Source organism: Artemia sp. Qi Xiang Cuo, chromosome 20 (assembly GCF_049724085.1).
Source record: "Artemia sp. Qi Xiang Cuo chromosome 20, ASM4972408v1, whole genome shotgun sequence".
Classification (NCBI taxonomy): Eukaryota; Metazoa; Arthropoda; class Branchiopoda; order Anostraca; family Artemiidae; genus Artemia; species Artemia sp. Qi Xiang Cuo.
The window spans coordinates 23,166,043-23,188,495 of NC_142813.1; the positions used below are offsets into that span (position 1 = coordinate 23,166,043).

Below are 22,453 nucleotides of genomic sequence, written 5' to 3' on the forward strand. Positions count from 1 at the left end.
TCTGCTTTGAAATGTCTAGAAAGTGTTTAGTTTTAGTGATGGGACTTCCTGGTGCAGGAAAGACAACGTTTTCTGAAAAGATTTCTGCAAAAATTATTGAAGAGGGATCTAAACCAGTAGTGTTTTCATATGATAGTTTTTTGTCTATTGAGGAACAAGAAAGTATTGTCCGTAATGGGAAAGACATGAAACATGTTAGACAGAGAATATATTCATTTATTGATTCATATGTTTCTGGTGTGCAGTTTATACCTGAAGAAAATGATGAAATCCATTACCCTAATGAAATCAGTATTGACTGCCCATATGTCATTATTGATGACAATTTCTACTACAGAAGTATGAGATATGAATATTATCAGTTGGCCAAAAGGCTTAACTTTGGTTTTTGTCAATTTTTTGTTGATTGTGATGTCAATACTGCGAAAGAACAAAATACCGCTAGAAGTAAAGTGAATAGTGTTCATGAAAGTGTCATTGATAATATGGCTTTGAAATTTGAGCCCCCTGATCCAATGAAAAATTCCTGGGAAGCCTTTTCTTTTATTATACATGTTTCATCTACTTCTATGGAATTCCCGATAGCAATGGCTCTTGACATGATAAAGATTGCCTTTAATAATCCTATTATAGACGACAAAGAAGAAAAACAGTTTTCTGCTGATCGGGATAGAAAAATATGCAGTTTAAGTGTCATCCATCAAGCTGACAAAATATTACGAAAAATAGTTGGATATGAGCTAGAAAAAAGACACAAGGAAAGCTTTACTCACGAAAACACAAACCAGCTTTTTAGAAAAATTAGTGAAGCAAGATTTAAACTGCTGAAAGATATGAAAGCTGGCGATTTGTCTGTTCCTGAAGATACCCAATTGAAAATAAAAAAACAAGATGAAAACGGTTTGAAGGAGCTGGAAAAGTGGCTACAGAAGTTGTTTTTGGAAGAATACCCATTATGAAGCTTGAATTTGACATTGTGTCCCAAAATAAACCTTTTGTACATCTCTGGTCTTTTTTTAAGGTTTGATTATTAAAAAGTGCTCGCTAAATCACAATAAGATTAAATATATGAATTAAAAATATGATGTTCCTAAGAAAGTAAGATACGTTGAATTTAATGGAATAGATTTTAGTAGAGGAGGGTTTAATTCCCATCCTTTCCCCAAAAGAATCCCTAAATGTATGCTGTTTGAACATTTAATGTTCATAAGACTTCTCTTATTTAGACTACTTCCATCCTTCCTTAAACAGGGCGTACCCTCTCCCATATGACATGTTTTCTTTGTACCTGCTTGAATAATCAATTCCTGCGTAGTCAAAATAAAACCCTTTTCCCCTTAGCGACATTTTCTGACAATCTTTCATGGTAAGTTATCCCCATAACAAGATGGTCCCAAGACTAGTTGTCCTCACCACGACTGGCCTATCATAGCAAAATAACCCTATTCCTTTGAAATCTCCCTCAGCACCCCCAACAATTATCATGTCAAAAGCTTATTCGCCCTCACTCTTTTCACATATCTGACACAATTATATGGATTAAAAAAAAAACACAAAAAAAAACACGTAGCGCATATTCTGTTGTTAGCATGGGGAACGTACTGATTGTATAATTAGAAGCACCGCTTGTTAGAATGCCTTCAGGTACAGTACCCGTTGTATTGCAACATACAATTGCTTTCAGAACTGAGAGTTCAAACATTAGCCATTTAGACAATGGCTGCAATAAATCAGCACACTTTTTCATTTACCTCGCCCCATTGCTCAATATAAGATATTTTAATCCCCGCCCGCCCACATAATTCGTCTTGGATCTTTTTCTGTCTGGTTTATCCAACATTTTGGCTCACGGTACAAATTATTTTTCTAGGAGTAAAACATGTTGAAAGTTGGGTCACGATTCTTCCGTTCCGTGGTAAATAGCTCAAACAATTCTCAAATTCTTAGTGTTCAGTTAGCAAGATTCGCTAGCACAACATCCGGTAAGTTTTGTCTTCGTTTATAGCAAACATTTAACTAATATCCAGAATGTGTAATATAGAATAGTAGCTATTTAATTTGTATGCTAGTCGAATTTTGACAAATCCACCGTATTTTCAGAGATGTTTCTTGTTTTGACAAAAGCCTCAGATGGACTATTGCCTACAGGACCAAGAAAAACCATCAAGTATGCGTCCCAAAGAGGAGGACATTTTCTTGAAATCACTCTCTACTCATCTCTAGAGTTCACTCTCTACTCAATTATAAGGATGACTTATATAATTCTTGATATAGGATTTATATAATTCTAAACTTATATAGTTCAATTCTAATTCTAAGTCATAGGCCCTAGCAAGAATGGGAAGGCACTATAAAGACATAATAATGAAAAATAAGCATAAATGCTTGCAAGCAGGGGATGAAGTTAGTATTCTTTCTAAGATCTGTCTTTGGCCTTTAGGAAAGTTTCGAGAATGAAAAAAAAAAAAAAAAATGTACAGCTACTAAAAAAGCGGATACGCTTCCGCAGGTAAAATTATTTGATCCCTACTCTATATTTTTTTTTATGTGCCAAAAAAAGATTTTGGCCATCCTCTAAGAAAATCTGAATTAGCTTTTTTTTTCCGATTGAAATCTACCTTTGGATTGGGATATACACCACCGCGTCCCTATACTTTTTTTTACCTTATCACCGTCTTCTCAAGATAGCCTACTTGATGTTATTTACCCATATTTCTCCGAAGACATTGCTTATTAATGTATAGGTCATCACCGGATTATTTTTGGCTTCTGAGATAAACAAAGTCTACTGTCGGCTCCTTTTATGCCCTCCTTTTATTTTCAACAACTTTTATGGTTAACTTTGATTATATTAAATAGATAAATACAAAAAGTTTTGTCAGCTTAAAGTAAGAAGCAACATTGAAACTTAATACGAACCAAAAATTATTCCGTATATGAAGGGCGCTGCCCTCTCCTCCATCTCTCTCTTGTGGCGCTGCTCAAGCCACAATAGTGGCTTAATAAAACGTCACATGTTCTTACCATTTCTACGTTTGGTTGATAATGTTATTTAAAAAATGTGGTAAGTTCCAGTTAAGTATGATGTAATTATTAGTTGAAAATAAAACCCATCTCATCTCATCTGTTACGCTACAGTTTTCTAGTGCTTTAAAAAAAAACTTTTTTATTCCAGTTTAACGGCCCTTGTGTTTCATCAGTCGTTCTTAAAGAATTGGGATAATAAGTCAAACTTTTGAGTAAAGACTGAGGAATTGAAGAGGGGACAGCCTCGCTCAAATGCGGAATAATTTCTGCTCGTTTTAAGTTTTAATGTTGCTCCTTACTTTCAGTTGAAAAAACTTGTTTATTTAATTTAATTTCAGATGGTCTTTCAAACCATGCCCGGGTCTAACCAAGATATGATGTGGGCTACTGGCCTCATAAACCCTACAACCGATTTCTTACTGTTAAATTGTGTGTATCAATAATTGCAAATTAATTGCCGCCTTTTCAGTTTTTCTGCTTAAGAATTAAAATGTTGGGTTATAATTAAAATTTGGACAAAAGTCAAAATTTATTGTTTAATAGGTCCTTAATAATATTTTCACTAGAAGATTTTGGGTTGACGGTAAGGGGTACTATTGTCATATGGATCGGAATTCTGCGTCACTTCTGATGTTCTACGCGGATGAAGCAATCGCGACCTCTAAAACAAGGTTCTATAATGGTTAAATATCCCAAGAAATTTCCCGACGAGGTTCATGATATGACATAGGTTCATGACATTTTACGCCTCTGTGCCGTTAGGTATGTGAATGTTATATTTTATGCAAAAGAGAAAAAGATTGTTTCAATGAGAGGGACGTTATTATCCCTCCCCGTGATAGTACCAATAATAATGGAGTAGATCAAAATATTTCCGGGAATCACGATGGATTATATTAATTACCCCCTCCCCTAAAACGCATTATAAAGTCATCTGAAGGCTTAATGCGACTTCGGATATTTGGGTATTAAAATGCACTCTTGGAGGCGTCTGTCTCCCCGCCCACAAAATGACCCACCGCCCCTCCTTCATAATAGCTGATGCGCCTGTACACATAACTGCGTATAATTTTATTTGTGAAGTATGAAGCAAATCAGTTTAAGTTAACTGAAGCTTTGAAATGAATGTCATTTTTATCAGATATTTTTTTGGCGACAAGAAGGGAGACATCACCCCGTAGCACCCTTATTCAGGCTTAGTCTAAATGAAGGGAGATGTGAGATTAATTCCTACCCCCTCCCCTAACCCTTTTTATATTTATCTGAAGGCTCATGGAGGATAAGAAAATTTGGGTTTTGAAACGTGCTCTTCTAGGAATTAGACCCCTCCCCCTCTACACAATAACCCACCGTCCCTCCTTCATAATAGCTGATGCGCAGTTATACGTCACTAAACATAATCATAGGCAGAGCAATCGCGCTGCCTAAGTAAAGAACGATGTTGGCACAATGTATTTTTTTTTCCATACCAAGGCATCGAAGGTGTTTTCGTAAAAACTTCCAAAAGGGCTCATCTGATTGGAAATTGGAGCGGCTAGTGCCCTTTTTAATATTCGAAAGTGATTGGAGGGCAACTAGCCCCCCCCCCCACCCCCAACCTTCCCCCCAACACATCCAAACAAAAATTTGAGAGAGACATTTTGTTCAGCGTAGTTGATTTACAGATAGAATATATTTTTTTGAGGAGGACCCTCCCCCACAACTCTCAAGACAAGGGTTTTAAGCTCTGCCCGGGGGCATATAAGAATGATGTTGGCACAATGTATTATTTATTATTTTTTTTTCCTTTAGAGCAGGGCACTTCGTATCGAAGAAATTGTCGTAGAAACCTCGAAAAGGGCTTATTCGATTGGCAATTGGAGTGGTTTTTGCCCTTTTTAATAGTCGAAAGGGATGGAAGGCAACTAACACCCCGTTCAAGCCCACCGTTTATCCAAACAAATCCAATCAAAATTTTGAGATAGTCATTTTGTTCAGCGTAGTTGATTTTCAGATAGAAATTATGTTTTTGAGGAGGACACTCCCTCACAGCCCTCAGGGCAAGGGTTGTAAGTTATGCCCTGGGGGCATATAGGGTTTTTTATAGAAGGCGTTGTCGTAGAAACTTCAAAAAAGGCTCATTCGATTCGAAATTCAAAGGGCTAGTGCCCTTTTTAATAGTAGAAAGTGATTGGAGGGCAACTAACGTCCCTCTCACGCCCACCTTTTCCCCAAACACATCCAATCAAAATTTAGAGATAGCCATTATGTTCAACGTAGTTATAAGTTCTGGAAACTAGGTCTTTGAGGATGAAACCCCTCACCCCCACAGCCCTCAGGGCAAGAGTTGTATGTTATGCCCTGGGGGCATGTAAGGCTTTTATAGAACGGGTTGTGGTAGAAACTTCAAAAATGGCTCATTTGATTGGAAATTGAAATGACTAGTTCAATTTATAATAGTCGAAAGGTATTGGAAGGCAACTAACACCCCTTCCACGCCCACCATTTCCCCAAACACATCCAATCAAATTTGAGATAGTCATTTTGTTCCACGCAGTTTAAAGTTCAGGAAATTATACCTTTGAGCAGGTCACTCCCCCATAGTCTTCAGGGCAAGGGTTACAAGTTATGCCCCGGGGGCATATAAGGTTTTTAATGAAATTACCACGAACGAAAGTCATTTACACTGTACTAAAAAGAATTTTTAATTCGGCGGTGTGTTTTTTTGCCGTAACATCAACAAAAAAGAAAAATAATAATAACCCAGATTACTGAAAATAACTAATGAAAATAGACGGACTGTCCACTGTATATTAATATTTAGTCCTGGAAGTCTCAGCAGTTTTGGATTTATTAATGCTACGAACGAGGAAACGTTCAAAATATATTTTGTTTTTATTAAAGCGGAAATGATGCTTTGGCCTTTAGAAGGCTTAGTGGCTTTAGAAGGCTTTATACTCCTCTTAGTGGCAATTTCCGTTCGTTTGAAGTTTATACACTGCTAGTGATTTCTTTCGGTTTTTAGCTTGACATATTATTTGATATTATAGCAGATTATTATATATCTGCTTGTCTTTGGTTTACTTTGGCTCTTTATTTAATTTCAATAAAAAGCTTTCTAACTTCATTTCTATTCGTTTTAGTCGACAATGTCTTTTAATTGGTTAATAAAAGGAGTATTTGTAAGGTTTTTTCGTTTTTTTTTTGTTTTTTTACTTAAGAATAAAAATTTTGCCTTGCTTTTTATATTATGGATCAAATTTTGCAACAAATTTTAATAGTAATTTTACAATAGAACTTTAGATGATAGGGGATACTATTCAGATAAATGGACTGAAAATCTCCATAACTTTTAGCCTTCTATAGAACTGAAGTCATCCATACCCTCATCATGTTACAACCTTGAATATAGACGTATATTTATCGACCCTTTCATTATAAGAATCTTCTTGAATTATATTTTGTTTTTAAATACTTGTTTGTTTAAATAAATGCGTTTCAAACTCATTTGTTTAAAAGAATTCTGATTGGTAAAAAAAATTTTTTTTATACATATACAACATAATATACATATATATTACTCGATACAACCACATTTTTCTTCAAACATTTATTGTCCTCAATAAGCTACCCTAGATCCCCCAGATCAAAATTTAAAATTGAGTTGATTTTGGTCCGGTAACCTTAGTCGTACTTGAGATATTGCAGATACGTCCTTTCGACAATCTGGATGCATAAGAGTAGCTTTTGATTTAGTTAAACATTCCTCTCGACATGCCATGGAAGTTTCAACTTAATACCCTATGCCGTTCCTAAGATTAAGCCATTCCCTAAGCAGCAGTGGCGTCCCGGGGGGTGGGTGAGTGGTTGGGGGAGGGCATGCCGCCCCGAAAATTCGGCATAAATCAGGTAGCGATTCGGTAAAATTTACGAAGATCCCCCCCCCTCCCCCAATAGAATGAGCCTCGGGTTGCCCCAGCTAAGCAGATATATGAGATGTTACAGATAAGCCCTTTTGAAATTCTGGATGCACATTGTGTTATTTGATTTAGTACAATATTTCCTGAAAGCTTTACCTTAATAACCTAAGCCCTTTTGGACACCTAGGATCAAACATGCCCCCCTTGCCAATAATAAAACCTGTATGTAAACTATGTATAGCTTGAATATTTTGCAGCCTTTGTCAAAGGATCTGTTGGGTCATGTTATCCCCGGGGGTCTAGTTTTCGAAAATTTTGACGATTGTGAGCAAATGAGTTCCCTCCAAATTTTATACGAAGTGACCTGGGGAAATGAAATTAAAAAAACCTAATACATGGTGTAAGTGTAACTTAACTTCCGTGCAACTCAACTCCCATCAAAATTTAGGTCAGATCTGGAATTTGATAAATTTTACTGGGTTTAAACTTTAAGTGAAATCATCCTTTGTAGGTTTAGGCGGTAAATTTGTTTGAAGTTGCAGCTATCAACCAATTCAATATTTCAATCAATTTATTCAATCAATAAATTTACGACAAAACCGCTCAAACATAAAATCCCCCGTAAGGCTCTATGGCAAGAAAAAAAAGGAAAAACAGAAATGACACAAATACTAAAAAAAAGAAAAAAAGAGAAGAAAAATAATTTCAATATAATACATTTCAACCATTCAAAGACTCAATATATACAAAAAAAAAAAAAAAATTTAAAAGACCAAAACAAACAACGATTTTAAGTTCCCCCCCCCAAAAGAAGATGTAGACCAATCCAATGAATTAAACCAAATTCCAAATATACAGGCTATATATATATATATATATATATATATATATATATATATATATATATATATATAATATATATATATATATATATATATATATATATATATATATATATATATATATATATATATATATATATATATATATATATATATTTGAAACCAAGCCACAAAAAAATGTTAAACAAACTCAATACCCCTTACAACAAATATTTCTAACCCAGGGTAGGGTCACCCGTCCCCTCCCCCCAAATAATAATGATAAAATTAAAAAAAATATATATAAACATGAAAAATCAAGACAATAAAAAAATTCTGAAAATTCTTTTGAAACTACCAAACGATATGATAAGCAGTTCGATGCAGTAAATAAAATATTAATACTCCTTGAATTGCGATAATGATGCAAAGACCCATCAGTGACGAAAGAAGGAGTAGTTTGAAAGGCAGTGAGAACATCACCATGAAGTTGATGAAAACTGAAAGACACGCACGAAAGAATGTAGAGAGACTGCAAATCAAGGAATGGGCTAGTTGGGTTAGTTGTAGAACAATTTGTTTCCTGTATAAGCCTTCTTGCCTTATCATATAATTTAGAAAGTGGTTTCATAAAAGAAGAGAAAGTTGACATCCATATTGTAGGACAATAAGAGACGTAGGACTGAACTAAGCAATGGAACAGAATTTTTAAAACTGATCCAGGAAAAATGCGTTTTAGCTTCCTCGAAATTCCAAGACTCCTTGAGATCTTCATATTAATTAGTCCAATATGATGCTTGAATGAAAGGTGTTCATCGAGAAGAATACCGAGTAATCGGACATATCGATCCTTAGGTCTACTGAGAGAGCCCCTTGAAAGCTGGATATTAGTTAACTCAGGGCACGCCAGAGAAATACGGGAAAAAATTAAAAATCTTGACTTTAGGGTAAGGTAATTTGCATCAAACCAAAGAACGACTCTCAAAAAGATCCACTAATTTGGGAAGCATCTCAGACTCAGTTCCTACTACAGTAACAATGGTACTGTCATCAGCGAAAGCAACGTCTGTGTCTACATCCTGCGAAAACGATGGATTTTTTTTTAACATTGAAAGATTCAGGATGACATAGGCGACAGCAAACTGTAGTTTTGTTTTATAATCGCAACTATAAGGTCATTAACATAAATCAAAAACAGAAACGGTCCAAGAACAGAGCCTTGAGGAACACCAAACTCAACTTTAGACGAAAAGCGGGAAAGGGAATCTACGGAGATAGTTTTACCTGACAAATAGGAATCAAACCAAGCATGAGCCTGTCCACTTACACCATTGTGTGATAGCTTATACAGCAGAATCTCATGAGTTAAAGAGTCAAAAGTCTTACGGACATCTAGGAATATAGCAGCAGGAACCAAACCAGAGTCAAACGCGGTATGGAGAAAATTTAAAAGAGTTACACAAGCATGCTCCGTAGAATGTTTAGCTCGGATGCCAAACTGAAAATCAAGAAAAAATCTTTTAGCCTCTAGAAAAGCAAGCAAACGGGAAAGCATGGTCTTTTCAAAAATTTTGCTAAAAACAGACAGCAAAGATATAGGACGATAATTGGGTGGATCATTTCTTGGTCCACCTTTATATAAAACAATTGCTCTAGCTCGCTTAAGAGAACTGGGGAAAATACCATTTTCAAAAGAAAGATTTACAAGCTTCGTCAATGGAGAAATAATTGAAGGAAGAATGAACTTAACCATCATAGTTGGAATACAGTCAGGGCCACACGACGAAGAACCCTTCAAGCTATTTACTGTCCTGGCTACTTCAGAAGCAGGATATAACACCATCGATTGGAGACAAGGCGGACCAAGATATGATTTTTAATCTGGTTGTGACTGTGAACACCTGACTGAAGAAGTAGTGGTTTTGCCAATATTGGCAAAATATGATGTAAATGCTTCTTGAACAGATGGAACACCCTCAACAACCGAATCACCAACTACAAGACTTGGAGGGATAGAAGGAGCTGGAGAAGAACGTTTGAGGACGGAATTGATCACTTGCCAAGTTTTTCGAATATCTTTCCCACAATCTGAGAATTTTTTCGAATGGTAAAGGAATTTCGCTTTCCGGCAAAAAGAATTAAAAACATCCCTGTAGAGTTTGAATTGCTGAACGCGTGCAGCATTCAAAGATGGCTTTGCTGACTTATAAGCTTTCGAAAGATTATTTTTTCTTCTCCAACTCTTTAGAAGACCAGGAGTCATCCATGGGTTAAGAGGAATAGATCTTTTTGACCTTGAAGTAGAGGGGACAGAGCACATACGTCAAAAATAGACTCCTTCACAAACTCATTAAAGGAATCAAATTTTGAACAAAAATCATTATCCTCACAAAAAATATTCCATGTCTTCTTAGCTAAATGGGATCTAAGGCTGATCAATTCATTCAGACCGAACCTAAAAGAAGCTGAAGCAGATGCTGAAGTGTTCCTACTCACTGTTTTTTCAAGGTTAAAACTTGGAAAGTACAGGAAAATGGTCTGAAATATCACTCACTACAACAGAATTCCGAACCAAATTGAGAGACGAAAAAATGTTATCAATTAAAGACGCTGACTTATCAGTTACACGTGTCGGGATACAGGTTGTTTGTAGAACCCCAGCAGCGACCATATCTTAGAGAAAATCCACCGTAGTAGAGGAAGCCATGTCAATTAGATTTAGGTTAGTCTCCGATTATTACAAATTTAAATATGAACGTCTGCCTATTGAGTCCAAGACCCCAGCAAGGACCTGAAGAAAAGAAGGGACGGATCCACTGGGAGATCTATAAACATTACAAATGACTAGAACGTTATTATATATCTTGATGTTAATAAACTGATATTTAAAAACCTCTTCATCCTTTCTTTACAGTTTGCTTCGAATAGCATAGGAAAGAGCATCATAAACATTAATGACTAGACCACCCTTTGCCATCCTTCTGCGAGTTAGTCGCTCTATTTTGTAACCATGTACATCTAAAAGCTTTTCATTACTAGAATTAAGGAAAGTCTCACATAATCCGATAACATCGGGTCGCTCATCATAAACTATGTACCTCACCTGATCAATCGATGAACATAGACCCTGAGTACTGAGTTGAAGGACCAAAAAATTATCATTTCGTCTAGCAGCTCACTTTAACTCGGAAACATACTTACTAGTAATTATTTGGGAAATGTTTACGGAATTTATTTTAATTTGACCAATAGAATTATTAATAATACTCAAAACATGAAATGGGGTACTTTGCAATTGAAGTAAACGCCCATCAAGGGAGTAAACAACCCCAGAGCCTGAGTTAGAACAATTCATAAAACTTAGGAGATTGTGTATCAAACCTGCTCCACAACACACACAAAATAAATAGAAAAATAACTAAAAGGCTATATAAAAAAAAAAAATAAAAACAAATAAATAAAATCACAACAATCATATGAATAAGTAAGAGATGTATACATTTTATAATATTGAACATATTGATGAAAATACTTCAGATAAATTTAGTATCTTCCTTAAATCGTTAATCTTACTACATATATATATATATATATATATATATATATATATATATATATATATATGTATGTGTGTATATATATATATATATATATATATATATATATATATATATATATATATATATATATATATATATATGTAGTAAGATTAACGATTTAAGGAAGATACTAAATTTATCTGAAATTATTATCATCAATATATAGGACAATCCAATGAATTAAACCAAATTCCAAATATACAGGCTATATATATATATATATATATATATATATATATATATATATATATATATATATATATATATATATGTATATATATGTATATATATATATATACTCTACTGTATGTATATATATATATATATATATATATATATATATATATATATATATATATATATATATATATATATATATGTATATATATATATATATATATATATATATATATATATATATATATATATATATATATATATATATATATATATATATAACGCTTAAGCTCCCCTGCATTAATGTACCCATGAGACCAATACAAGTAAAATCATTTTCAAAATAACAAAGGATTAAAATCCCAGACTGACGCAATGACTTGTGAGAACAGGCATGTAACAAAAAAGAATAATTATTGAAATCCATAATTTTCATTGAAGTTAATTGGAATTGTTGTTTAATAATAATTAATTAATAAAAAACTTTCCGAAAAATAAGTTTTGCAAAGAAAAGTAAAGGCCATTTTAAACTTACGCTCAGCAAATAGGTAAGCTCACGCGCTGACGCAGTAGGTTTTAGACTTTTACAGAGAGAGAAGGAGGTTACCCAAACTCTTGTTTGTGGTGATTTTTGTTCGTTTCAACCTTGATTTGCATATTTAATTTAAGTTTCATTCGTTTTAAGATTTATTTATTAATTTACATTAATATCTATTTATATTTGTTTGCATTGATTGTTTATTTAATTTCTGTTCGTTTTTATTGTCCTTATTACTTAAATATTAAAATATTTTTTTTCTTTTGAACATCGATATTCATGTTAAATCTAATAATAGCTCGCTTTCAGATCTATTTACTAATTCATATTATTAATTGTCGTATTTTTTTGATATGATTGTTCATTAAATTTCTGTTCGTTTTGGGTTTCATTTATTCTTTAATAGTTATTTATGGTTGTTTTGAGATTGAATTTTAAAAGGTATTTATATATGCTGATCTTAAGTTTAAAATTTCATTTACTTTTCTTTGAAAAACTTATTTTTCTGAAAGTTTGTTTTAATTAATTTTTGTTCGTTTTTGATTGCAAAAAATTTCAAGTTTTTAAAAATACCTTATTTCAAAATAAAACTTAAAAAAATCAAATATTCATCAAAGTAACAAAACTGATATCAAAGTAGCAATATCAAAGTCAAAAAATGGGTTTGTGTCAACCTCGGAGTTTTTATTATCTGATGTTTGAACTACTTTTAACAAAATTGCTATCTCAAAATTTTTATCGGATGGGTTTGGGGAAAAAGGGCGTGGGGGGACTAGATTAAGCTTCGGTCAGTTTTGACTCTTTAAAAGTGAACTAGAACTTTCTATTTTCAATCAAATGAGCCCTCTCTGAGGTTTATACGAGTATCACTTCTATAAGAACCATATATATATATATCCCCAGAGTATACCTTACAACGCCTATCCATGGGTCCTGGGGGGTTTAGTCGACCCTGGAGTTTTAATATCTGATGGTTGAACTATTTTTAACAAAATGGTCACCTGAAATTTTATCGGATGGGTTTATCCATCCGATACACCCAAAGGCGTGGAGGGCGGGAGGGGCTAGTTGACCTCTGATCTGAAAATGAACTACAGCTTTTAATTTCCATTCAAATGAACCCTCTCTGAAGTTTATACGAGCATACCTTCCATAGGAACCATATCGGCCCCCTGAGCAATACTTACAACGCCTGCCCCGGTCCGGGAGGGGGGAGGGTGTCGACACAGGAGTTTTTCTTATCTGATCTTTGAAAGATTTTTAACGAAATGACCATACGTAAAGGAGTTTTTGTTATATGATCTTTGAACTATTTTTAGCAAAACGGCTACCTCAAATTTTTATCAGATGTATTTGGGAAAAAAGGGCTTGGGGGGGCAGTTGCCCTATGATCACTTTTGACTCTTAAAAAGGGCAATATAAATCTCGATTTCTAATCAAATGAGCCCTCTAAGAATTTTATACGAGCATCCCTTCCATAACAACCATATATGCCCCCCATGCCATAACTTACCCCGCCCCCCCCGGGACCGGGGGGGCTGGGTAACACCGGTATTTTTTTTTTAGACGACCATTGAAATATGTTAAACAAAAGTACACTAAAAAAATTTATATCGGAGGCAGTTCTGGCGTGGAGGAGGGGGGGGGGGCGATTGGCCCTCGGATATAATTTTACACTTAAAAATTGACCAAGTAATTTAAATTAAAACTAAAATAAGCCCTCTCCAAAGTTTACATGAGCATCCCTTCCATAAGAACTATATATGACCCTAGAACATTATTCATAACGCCGGCCACCGGGCCCTGGCTGGGTCCTTTGACACAGGAATTTTTCTTATCTGGCCTTTGAACTATTTTTAATGACCGGGCTCGTCTAAAATTTTCGCGGCGGGGCGGGGGGACACCAATGTGTGTGTGGGGGGGGGGCGAGGTGCCCTCGGATATATTTTGAATCTTAAAAATTGAAACAGAAATTTAAATGTCAAATCAAATGAGCCACCCTCTGAAGTTTATACGAGCATCCCTTGCATAAGAACCATATACGCCCCCAGGACAACACTTATACCGCCTATCCCCACGGGCTCTGGGGGGCGTTTTGTTTATATAATTTTTTAAAAAATTAAAAAAAACAGGAGGTAGCAAAAATTTTATAGGTAGGGGTTTGGGACAAAGGAGCGTGGGGGGCTAGTTTAACTCTCTTGACTCTTAAAAATTAAACCAGAACTTACAATTTCCAATCAAATGAGCCCACTTGTACGCTTGTACGAGCAACCCTTTCAAAAGAACCATACATGCCATCAGAGCATAACGTAGAACGCCTTACCCTGGGCCCTGGGGGTTGTGTCGACTCCTGATTTTCTCTTATATTACATGTGAACTTTTTTTTAACAATATGTATATATCAAAATTTTCATCAGATTGTTTTTTTAAAATAAGTCGGTGGAGGGCTAGCGTCCCTCGGATCTCTTTTGACTATTAAAAAGTGAGCTCGAACTTTCAATTTCCACTCACATGAGTCCTATCTGAAGTTTATACGATACTCCCTGTCATACAAACAATATCGGCCCCAGGGCATACCTTAGAACGCCTACCCAAGGGCCCGGTGGGGATGTGACGACACCTGAGTTTTTATTATCTGACTCAAAATTTTTATTGGATGCATTTGGGGAAAATGGGGTGTGGGGGGCTAGTTGCCATCCAATCTCTTTTGACTCTAAAAAACTGAACTAGCACTTTCAATTTCCAATCAAATGAACCATCTCTGAAATTTTTACGAGCGTCCCTTCAATAAGAACCATATAGTCCCCCAGGGCATAACTTACAACACCTGCCCCCGGGCCCTGGGGGTCTGTGTTGGCCCCTGTGTTTTCGTTATGTGGTCTTTTAACTATTTTAAAAAAAAGCTATCTCAAAGTTCTTATCGGATGGGTTTGAGGAAAAAAGGAAGTGGAAGGGGGAGGGGAGGGGGCTAGGTGCCCTCCAATCTCTTTTGACACTTAAAAAGTGAACTAGAACTTTCAATTTCCTATCGAATGATCCCTCTTTGAAGTTAATACAAGCATCCCTTCCATAAGACCCACATATGCCCCCAGGGCATAACTTACAACGCCTGCCCCCGGGCCCCGGTGGGTTGTGTTGACACCGGATTTTTTTTTTTTTTTTTGCATTATCTTTGAACTATTTTTAACGAAATAACTATTTTAAAATTTGTATTGGATACATTTGGGAAAAAAGGTTTTCGGGAGGGGAGGGGGAAGCTGTTTACCCCCTAATATCTTTTGACGCTTAAAAAGTGAACTAGAGCTTTCAATTTCCAATCAAATGACCCCTCTCTGGAGTTTATGCGAGCATTCCTTCCATCAGAACTATATATGCCCCCAGGGTATAACTTATAACCCTTGCCCCTGAAGCCTGTGGGGTGAATGTCCTGCTCAAACATATAATTTCCAGAAATTTCAACTAAATTGAACAAAATGTCAGTGTCAGAATTTGGTTGGATGTGTTTGGGGAAATTATGGGTGTGGAAGGGGTGTCAGCTTCCTTAGAATCACTTTCGACTATTAAAAAGGGAAATAGCCATTTAAATTTCTAATCGAATGAGCCCTTTCTGAAGTTTCTACGACAACGTTTTCTATACAAAACCTTATATGCCCCTAGGGCATAAATTACAATCCTTGCCCTGAGGGCCGTGGGGGAGTTGTCATCCTCAAAAACCTAATTTCCAGAACTTAAAACTACGTTTAATAAAATGGATATCTCAAAATTTTGATTGGATGTGTTTGGGGAAAAGGTGGGCGTGAGAGGGGGGTTAGTTGCCCTCCAATAACTTTCGACTATTAAAAAGGGCACTAGCCCTTATGAATGTCCAATAGATTGAGCATGGTTTGAAGTTTCTACAAAAAAACTTTCTATAAAAACCTTATATGCCCCCAGGGCATAACTTAAAACACTTCCCCTGAGGGTTTCGGGGGAGTTTACTCCTCAAAAAAATGTTTTCTATCTGGAAATAAACATTGCTGAACAAAATGGCGATATTAAAATTTTGATTGGATGTGTTTGGGTAAATGATCGGCGCTGAGGGGGGGGGGCTAGTTGCCCTCCAATCACTTTCGACTATTAAAAAGGGCACTAGCGCTTTGAATTTCCAATCAAATGAGCCTGTTTTCAAGTTTCTACAACAAAGCCTTCTATAAAAACCTTATATGCCCCCCAGGGCATAACTTAACACCCTTGCCCTGAGGGTAGTGGGGGATTGTCCTCCTCAAAAACATATTTGCTATTTGGATATCCACTATGCGGAACAAAATTGTTGTCTGGAAATTTTTATCGGATGTTTACGGGAAATTATGGGCGGGGGGAGGGGGAGGTTAGTTGCCCTCCAATCACTTTCGACTATTAAAAAGGGCTCTAGTCCTTTGAATTACCAATCGAATGAGCCTGTTTTGAAGTTTCTACGACAATGCCTTCTATAAAAACCTAATATGCCCCCAGGGCGTAACTTAAAACCCTTCCTCTGAGGGTTGTGGGGGAATGTCCTCCTCAAAAGCATATTTTTCTATCTGGAAATCGACTACGCTGAACAAAATGGCCATCTCAAAATTTTGATTGGATGTGTTTTGGGGAATGATGGGCGTCAGGGGGGGGGCTAGGTGCCCTCTAATCATTTTCGACTATTAAAAAGGGCATTATAACTCTCGATTTCCAATCGAATGAGCCCCCTTGGAAGTTTCTACGACGACCCCTTCCATATGAAATGCCTCTGGAAAAAAAACAAAAAAAAAAAAACATTGGAGCCGTATGGCCTTTACTATAGGCAACGCTATCTTTGTTTGTCGCTATCCTCTGATCTTTGTCGTAGAAACTTGAAAAAGAGCTTATTCTATTGGAAATTCAAAGGGCTAGTGCCTTTTTTAATAGTCGAAAGTGATTTGAGGGCAACTAACCCCCCTCTCACGCCCACCTTTTCCCCAGACAGATCCAATCAAAAGTTTTAGATAGCCATTTTATTCAACGTAGTTGAAAGTTTCGGAAATTAAGTCTTTAAGGATGACAACCCCTCCCCCTCGCAGCCCTAAGGGCAAGGGTTGTAAGTTATGCCCTGGGAGGATATAAGGTTTTTATTGAAAGCGTTGTTGTAGAAACTTCAAAAGGGCTCATTCAATTGGAAATTGAAATCGAAATGGAAATGGAAATCGAAAGTGATTGGAAGGCTTGACATTTTTATAGTAAAGATCGATGTGGGTATAATGTATTATTTTTTGCTGTTGTTGTTGTTTAGACCAGGGCACTTCGTATCGACAGGAGTTGTCGTAGGAACTTCGATAAGGGCTCATTCGATTGAAAATAGAAAGGACTAATGTCCTTTTTAATAGTTGAAAGTTATTGGAGGACAAATACTTCGCGTTCCACGCCCACTCACCTAATTTCCCAATATGTTTAAAAAATAAATTTTGCCCTGAAAATAAACAAAAACTCACAGTGTTAATTCTAGTTCCCAATAAGGCATCTCAGCAGTATCCCAAGAACGACTGAGGGTATTATGTTCGAACTTTTGGGGCTACTTCTACTCTTAAAATTTAACCAAATCAAAATAGCGTAAGTGTATCCAAGCTATTAAAGAAAGTAAACAGATTTTGTTTGCGAATGGTATCAAGTTTTCTATTTCAGGTCAACTAGAGGAGGTATGAAACTAGATTAAACACTACTATTTGTGTCAAGATTTTTAAAAGGGTGTATGTTGTTGAAAATTGCTGAAAATTTTTCTCCAGCATACAAATAGCAGGCCAAACTATAGAGTCTTAAAAAAAAGAAAAGATTTAAAGTATTATTTTATTTTTCCCTGAAAAGACTATGTCAATATAAAACGGACAGAAATTAATTAAAAATTTTTTTTCACAAAATAAGTTTTTCAAAGAAAAGTAAAGAACTCCATTAAACTAAAAATGGGCAAAAAATAAAATCAAATAATCTACCAATCGTCAAACTACCACAAATCAGCATCGATAAATAAATGCAACCCAAAATGAACAGAAATTACAGTAAGTAACCGAGTCAAACTCAAAACGAGCAGAAACTAACATGAATAGGGCTCAAAACCCCTATGCCTTTCCAAGGCCAGAATATAATTTGCACTTTACTGAAAAAAATACAAATGAATGTGAATTGTCAGTTTAATATACATATAGCCTACTGATATTTAGCAATCAAAATGTTAATATTATTTGATTTATTAAAGATATGAAAATAAAAACATTTATATTTTTTTCAGTGAAGTGCGAATTATGTTCTGGCCTTGGGAAGGCATAGGACCCTACTCATGCTAATTTTTGGTTAAATGGAGTTCTTTAGCTTTTCTTTGAAAAACTTATTTTGTGGAAAAAGTTTTTTTAATTAGTTTCATGAAAATTCAACTTTTCTGAATTAAGCATTAAAATAGATGTCCATATTAATCATTTATCTTGTGTGAACTACGTGACTTTTCAGGAACGAATGCACCGCTGTGCGGTATTACTTCCCCTACAACTGGAAGCCTCAATATATATAACAAAGAACAAAGAACTCAATATTCCAGAACAAAGATCCCAGACGCGTTTTTATTTGTTTGTTTTTGTACCAGGGGGTGATGATCTTAGAAGATCGGGAAAAGGCTGATTTGAACGGCTAAAAAGTTTGTGCCACGAGAAAGTGTCGTTTTCTGCCATTCTGTGGTACCGAGCTACTATTTTTTGCAAAGAAGACCGAGTTGCTATCGATTGAAAATTCTATAATATCTACTCGATTTAAAAGTATCAAAAAAACTATATATTTTTAAATCGAGTGGATTTTACAGAATTTTCAATCAATAGTAACTCGGTCTTCTTCGTCTTCTCGGTCCACAAAATAGTAGCTTGGTGCCACAAGATGGCAGAAAACGGCACTTTCTCGTGGCACAATATTTTTAGCCGTTCGAATCAGCCTTTTCCCGATCTTCTAAGATCATCACCCCCTGGGACAAAAACGAACAAATAAAAACACGTCTGGGATTTTTGTTCTGGAAAATAATTCCATATTTTTGTACATCGGGCTTGAAACCTCTACATTAGTGTTCTCTGATATGCTGAATCTGATGGTGTGATTTCTATAAAGATCGCTTGACTTTTTGGGGATATATCCCTCCTTGTTTGAAAATCAGGCAAATTTTTCTCAGGCTCGTAGCTTTTGATGCGTCACATTAAATTTAATTATTTTTATATATTTGAAATCAGCATGAAAAGCCAATTCTTTTGAATTTATTAATTGTTATCAAAATTCATTTTTACAGAATTTCGGTTACTATTAGGCCGAGTCGCTCCTAACTTATAGTTCGTTACCACGAACTGTTTGACAATGTTCAAGTCCTATAACGCTGAATTTTGTCATGCAAAGCTTTAATTCCTTTGAGGAATAGCCCTGATTAGGTGGATTCGCAAAAAAAAAAAAAAACTGCTTTAATTTTTGGTCCATATTGATCCTTTTATAAGCAAAAAGTTACGAAAAATTTTTTAATTTATATTACGTTGCAGTACTAGTTTGTTTTAGCAAGATCGAACATCTATTGGTGACAATTTTGCTTTTCAAGGCTCTGAATTTTAAAGCTTTGTCGTAAAATTTGTTTCTTCTAGAAAAGAAATAGATGAACTGTTGTAAACAAAAAGTTCTTTCACTATTTTTAAGATGACATTTGAATGTTCTTAAACAATAGTAAATAAAAAAAAACCTTATAAAAAGTAAATTGCCACTAAAAACCCAAAACTTATGATCCTGGCCACTTTCCTCTTCAGACATTCTACTTCAGATTAAAAAATGAAATCTCACAGAGTTTTTTTTATGATTACTACGAAGCCAACGTTTTCTTTTCGAAATTCTTTTTAAAGATTAGGCTCAGTTTCACAATCGTAATCTTATTGATAATGGGACAAAATGGCTAAGAAGACTGTTACTACATGTTAAATATCTACTCATGCTTCTTTTGTTCTTGTTGCAAAGTTAAAAATTCAAATATTCTCCATATTAAACAAAAACTCAAACGTAACGTTCGAAGAATATTGTTGCACCAAAAGCTCACTAGCATACGCCTATTTGTTGATCCATGAAAAGATGCGTTTCGGATTCATTGTCTATAGTGACCTGAATTTTCGTTTTCAGACACCATTCAGCGCCGGTATATAAGACAACGACGCGTAAGTTACGACTTAGTTCGCCCTCACATTGTCTCTCCACAGCTTGAAGTACCATCACACATTCCTCGCCCCGAATATGCTAATGGTAATGAGCCTTTCATACCTTATGACGCTGAAATAAAGTCATTGGAACAAGTACATGGCGTTTTAGAAGCTTGCAAGATTGCAAGGAAGGTTCTTGATAGAGCTATTCGCTACGCAAAAGAAGGTGTAACTACAGACATGATTGATAAACTTGTTCATAGTGAAATTATACTTAATGGTGCTTACCCCTCTCCATTAAATTATAAAGGCTTCCCTAAGTCAATATGTACTTCTGTGAATGACGTCGCCTGTCATGGCATACCAGATAATAGAGCATTAAAGAGTGGTGATATGCTGACAGTTGATGTCACTGTATACCACCGTGGATATCATGGAGATTGTTCAGAAACGGTGATTATTGGGAAGCCTGATGCCATGGCCAAGAAGCTTCTTGAAGTTACTGAGAAATGTTTGTACGTTGGTATTGGAGTGTGTAGACCTGGCCAAGCGATAAATAAGATTGGAGAAGCTATTGAAAATTGCACTAAAGAATATAATCTTCGTGTCATTCCTGCCTTTACAGGACATGGTATTGGTGCTTTTTTCCATGGCCCACCTGAAATATGCCACTTTAAAAATAATGAACCAGGAGAAATGTTTCCAGGAATGATATTTACTGTGGAGCCTGTTATAACGGACGGAAGTGGGGAGGTGATTGTGCTTGATGATGGGTGGACAGCTGTTACTGCAGACGGATCTCGTGCAGCCCAGTTTGAGCATACCATTCTTATAACTAATACCGGTGCTGAAATTCTAACTATCTGATTTGATGTAACCAGAATATACCCATTTTAATCCAATAAAATTGCAGGGTCTAACTGTCCCAACAAATCAGTTTATTAATTCGCCAACTGTGACGGAAATACTGGAACTGTGCATAGATTTAATGGAATTGTGAAACAAAGTTTGATTTAAAGGTATCGTGCAAATGAGAGCTATTCAGAAAGTAACTAAGGTTTTGGTTAAAAAACAAAGTAAAGGAATCAAAATTTCACATGTCTATTGTTAAAATTGAGCTACTTGTGACAATGGTGCCACCGGAGTTAAAATTTCCTGCGCCAATTTTGGAACAACTTTGTTTAGCTAGGAGGTGGTTGGTGCAGCGCCTTTTTGTGTCTAAATTACATCCATTCTACTCGGTGTGCTTCCAGCTGAGCCCTCCCATTTCATAACGTATCCCCTGAAAAATAGTAGTTTCAAGATAAACGACTTTTGAGCTTTAAGGAATTTTTCTCAATAAAGTTTTGTTTTGGTCTTCTTGCAATGAGCGTTATACTAGGTTTACAAAATAAAATTGTAAAATACACTAATGGGATTGCTCCAGGTTAATTTTTCTTTTTTTAAGGGACTAAGACTAACTAGATTAGACAGAAAATTACCTGTAAATACCTTATGTGAATGGAGCAGCTGAGGTCTCTGCTAGTGAGAGGTTCTTGCTTCTTGTTTTGTGTGAAAAAAAGAAAGATTTTGGACACACATGCTATACTAGAAAAATAAGGGGATGTTTATACACATTATGAAAAAAAAATTGAAATTTTATTCTGGAGGACAGGGAGGGACATTTTGGTCTATTGGAATTTTGGAATATATTCTGATTATCGAGCCTTAATTAGGTTTGAATCCGTGGAACATGGATTTTAGCTAAATTCAATTTTGGGCGCTAGCAAATGTTTGACCACATTTGGTTCTGAAAATTAGTATTATCTCAACCTCGTTGCTTGTAAAATTTTGCCGTTAATAGATTGAAAGAGTGGTTTAGTTGGCTTTGGAATGTCTCTCGGATGTACAAAAATGGTAAATTAGGAGGCTTTTACCAAACAGCCCTCAAGGTGGTAAAGGAAAAGCTGGACGCATATAAAGATAGGGTGAAATTGTAGGAAATTACTTAAAATCTTTGGGGATCTCTAAGCAGGGGGCGAAACATATGCTTTGAAAAGAATGGGATAGAGGAGTAGTGTTCACCAATGTGTCAAACTTAGTTACTTGGAACTTTAATAAAAAAAGGTAATTGTGACGTCATTCTCACGTCAAATTTAAATGAGATGCGCCTATGTCATGTTAAAATACGCGTTTTCTTAGGCAGAGATTTTTCTGTAATTTGACGCTAGTG

At 35.6% G+C, this 22,453-nt stretch overlaps 2 protein-coding genes across 4 annotated transcripts in view; both read left to right on the forward strand.

Moving 5' to 3' along the window:
• The window catches only part of LOC148940021 (methionine aminopeptidase 1D, mitochondrial-like), a 38,367-nt gene extending 17,206 nt beyond the window's left edge, over positions 1-21,161 (forward strand). For all 3 annotated transcript variants that reach the window (XM_089106304.1, XM_089106306.1, XM_089106307.1), the window contains exons 2-3: positions 1,871-1,982; positions 20,225-21,161. In XM_089106304.1, coding sequence (XP_088962430.1) covers positions 1,880-1,982; positions 20,225-21,108 — 987 coding nt within the window. In that variant the 5' untranslated portion in view covers positions 1,871-1,879 and the 3' untranslated portion in view covers positions 21,109-21,161. The remainder of the gene's footprint in view (positions 1-1,870; positions 1,983-20,224) is intronic.
• On the forward strand, positions 12-1,099 carry Pstk (Phosphoseryl tRNA kinase). Its single transcript, XM_089106308.1, has one exon. The coding sequence runs from the start codon at positions 12-14 to the stop codon at positions 957-959; it is 948 nt and encodes a 315-aa protein (XP_088962434.1). The 3' UTR covers positions 960-1,099.
• Positions 21,162-22,453: the final 1,292 nt, after the last annotated feature.

Bases quoted from the DNA above. Each gene is read 5' to 3' on its own strand.
- Pstk (XM_089106308.1), top strand. From the start codon at position 12: ATGTCTAGAAAGTGTTTAGTTTTAGTGATGGGACTTCCTGGTGCAGGA.